Here is a 1,799-nt window from a genome sequence, read left to right on the forward strand (position 1 = left end):
CTCATTCTGTGAACCGGAGGCATCACTCTCAGAAGATGTTTCGCCGGTATTCTCTGTAACAGAACTGCTGGAAGTGTCAGAAGGAGAATAAGGTTGTGTGATTGTAGCTTCTTGTGGTTGTGTATTGCCCTGCGCATCACTTGTGCCTTGTGTACCATTACCCCTCTGAATACTCTGTTCGTTTCCAGGTGTTTGTTCATTATCCGTACCATTGGGGTTTTCTGAGTTACCAGGGCTTACTGTTGGTGGTTCACTGTCAGAGTGCCCTCTGCCCCTATCTACACCTGATGGAACATCTTGAGATGGGAGATGAGTGGAGTCGCCTTGTTCTTTAGAAGGATGAGATCCTGGAGTGGGTGTATGATTGACGACTTCTGTGGTCTCTACTAAAGAATCATCTGTGGGATTCCGAGATTGTGGATGTTCCTTCTCTTTTTCTGCCAACTCTCTATCCGCATCAGTACTTCGTTTTTCTCCATCTCTAACTTGTGGTTTTGCTGATAATGGTGGTTTTCCTGCTGGTGCATGAGGTCCATCACCACCATCTTTGCCAGAGTCGTCATCAGAAGAAGAAGGCAGACCATGAGGACCTTCTGTACCAGCAGGACCAGGCAGTCCACTAGATGGATCAGCTCCCTTTGGTGTAGTTGGAGCTGGTTCCTTTGGTGGACAAAGAGGTTTAGAATCTTCACGGCAATTTTCTTCACTTTCATCACCGCTGGTAAGGCAATTCTCCCTGTCAGAATGTTCCTTACACTCAGGAGAATCTTCAGTTTGCTTGGGGTTAGGTTTACACTTCGAAACAGTATTGCCTGGATCACGACAATCACCAACATCGGAAAGTAGACTTTCTTCCTCTTCATTATCTTCACCCGCCACGCACACACAGGCAACACTCCAAAGCAATGCCATAAAAAACAGTCGTCGCAGCAACATCATGCGAAAAAAGTTACTTGTATAGTTTAATGTAACCAAAACTCAAAGAAAAAAAAGAAAACCAAATAAAGAATAAATTATATACATACAAAAACACAAGGACAAACGCAGAAAAAGATAAAAAAACAAATCTTAGGAAAATCACAAGAGAACACAACGCTCAAAAAGATTAAGGAACCCAACAAAGAACACAATGCCCAGCACGGAAAAAAGATAATCCCAATTAACCCCTCAAAACAGAAAAAGCATTGAGAGAACGATTATCAGAAGCACAAAGCACAGAAATACAAAACATTTTCACTTTCAGTCGAACCACGTACACAAGTATGAATATATGTGTAATCCTTATTATTGTTTTTCCGCACACAAAACAATCCAACAGCACAGTGCAGGAGAAAGCACACAGCGCCCACAAAAAGAAAAAGAAACAAAAAAAATTGAGAGAAGCTCCAACCGCAGAAAAATAATACAAAACTCTAGATAAGCTGGTGAGTGTATGTAATTAAGAACACACATATATATAAATTAATACTTTTTCTTTTCTCTGCCCAAAACAAAAAAGGGAACCACAAGCAAAAAAACAATTATTAACCATTAGCCCAACGTACCCAGTGAACACACAGAAATACACACCAATTATGGGTGTAAGCCCATATTTGTAGATACTCGCAATTATAAATATAAATTCATCTGTTATTATTATTTCCTTTTTCCCACTACAAAAAACAGTTCATCATTACATTGCAAGCCCAGGTGCACACACACAGAGAGAGTCTCCAAGAACACACACACACACACAATGGAGTAGTAGCAATAATAATTATTATAGGATAAACACAAAGAGAGCAAAAACACACACAAAA

General features: G+C 40.3%; 1 protein-coding gene across 1 annotated transcript; it reads right to left on the reverse strand.

Annotated features, from left to right (window-relative positions):
• TM35_000601140 (uncharacterized protein) lies at nt 1-939 on the reverse strand (the record flags this gene model as incomplete). The annotated part of the gene is made up of 1 exon (XM_029030947.1): nt 1-939. A coding segment is annotated over one exon (939 nt), but the record flags the coding sequence as incomplete, so codon positions are not given.
• Between the last annotated feature and the right edge of the window lie 860 nt (nt 940-1,799).

The sequence above is a fragment of the Trypanosoma theileri genome (genome assembly GCF_002087225.1).
Source record: "Trypanosoma theileri isolate Edinburgh chromosome Unknown TM35_Tth_60_V1, whole genome shotgun sequence".
Taxonomy (NCBI): domain Eukaryota; phylum Euglenozoa; class Kinetoplastea; order Trypanosomatida; family Trypanosomatidae; genus Trypanosoma; species Trypanosoma theileri.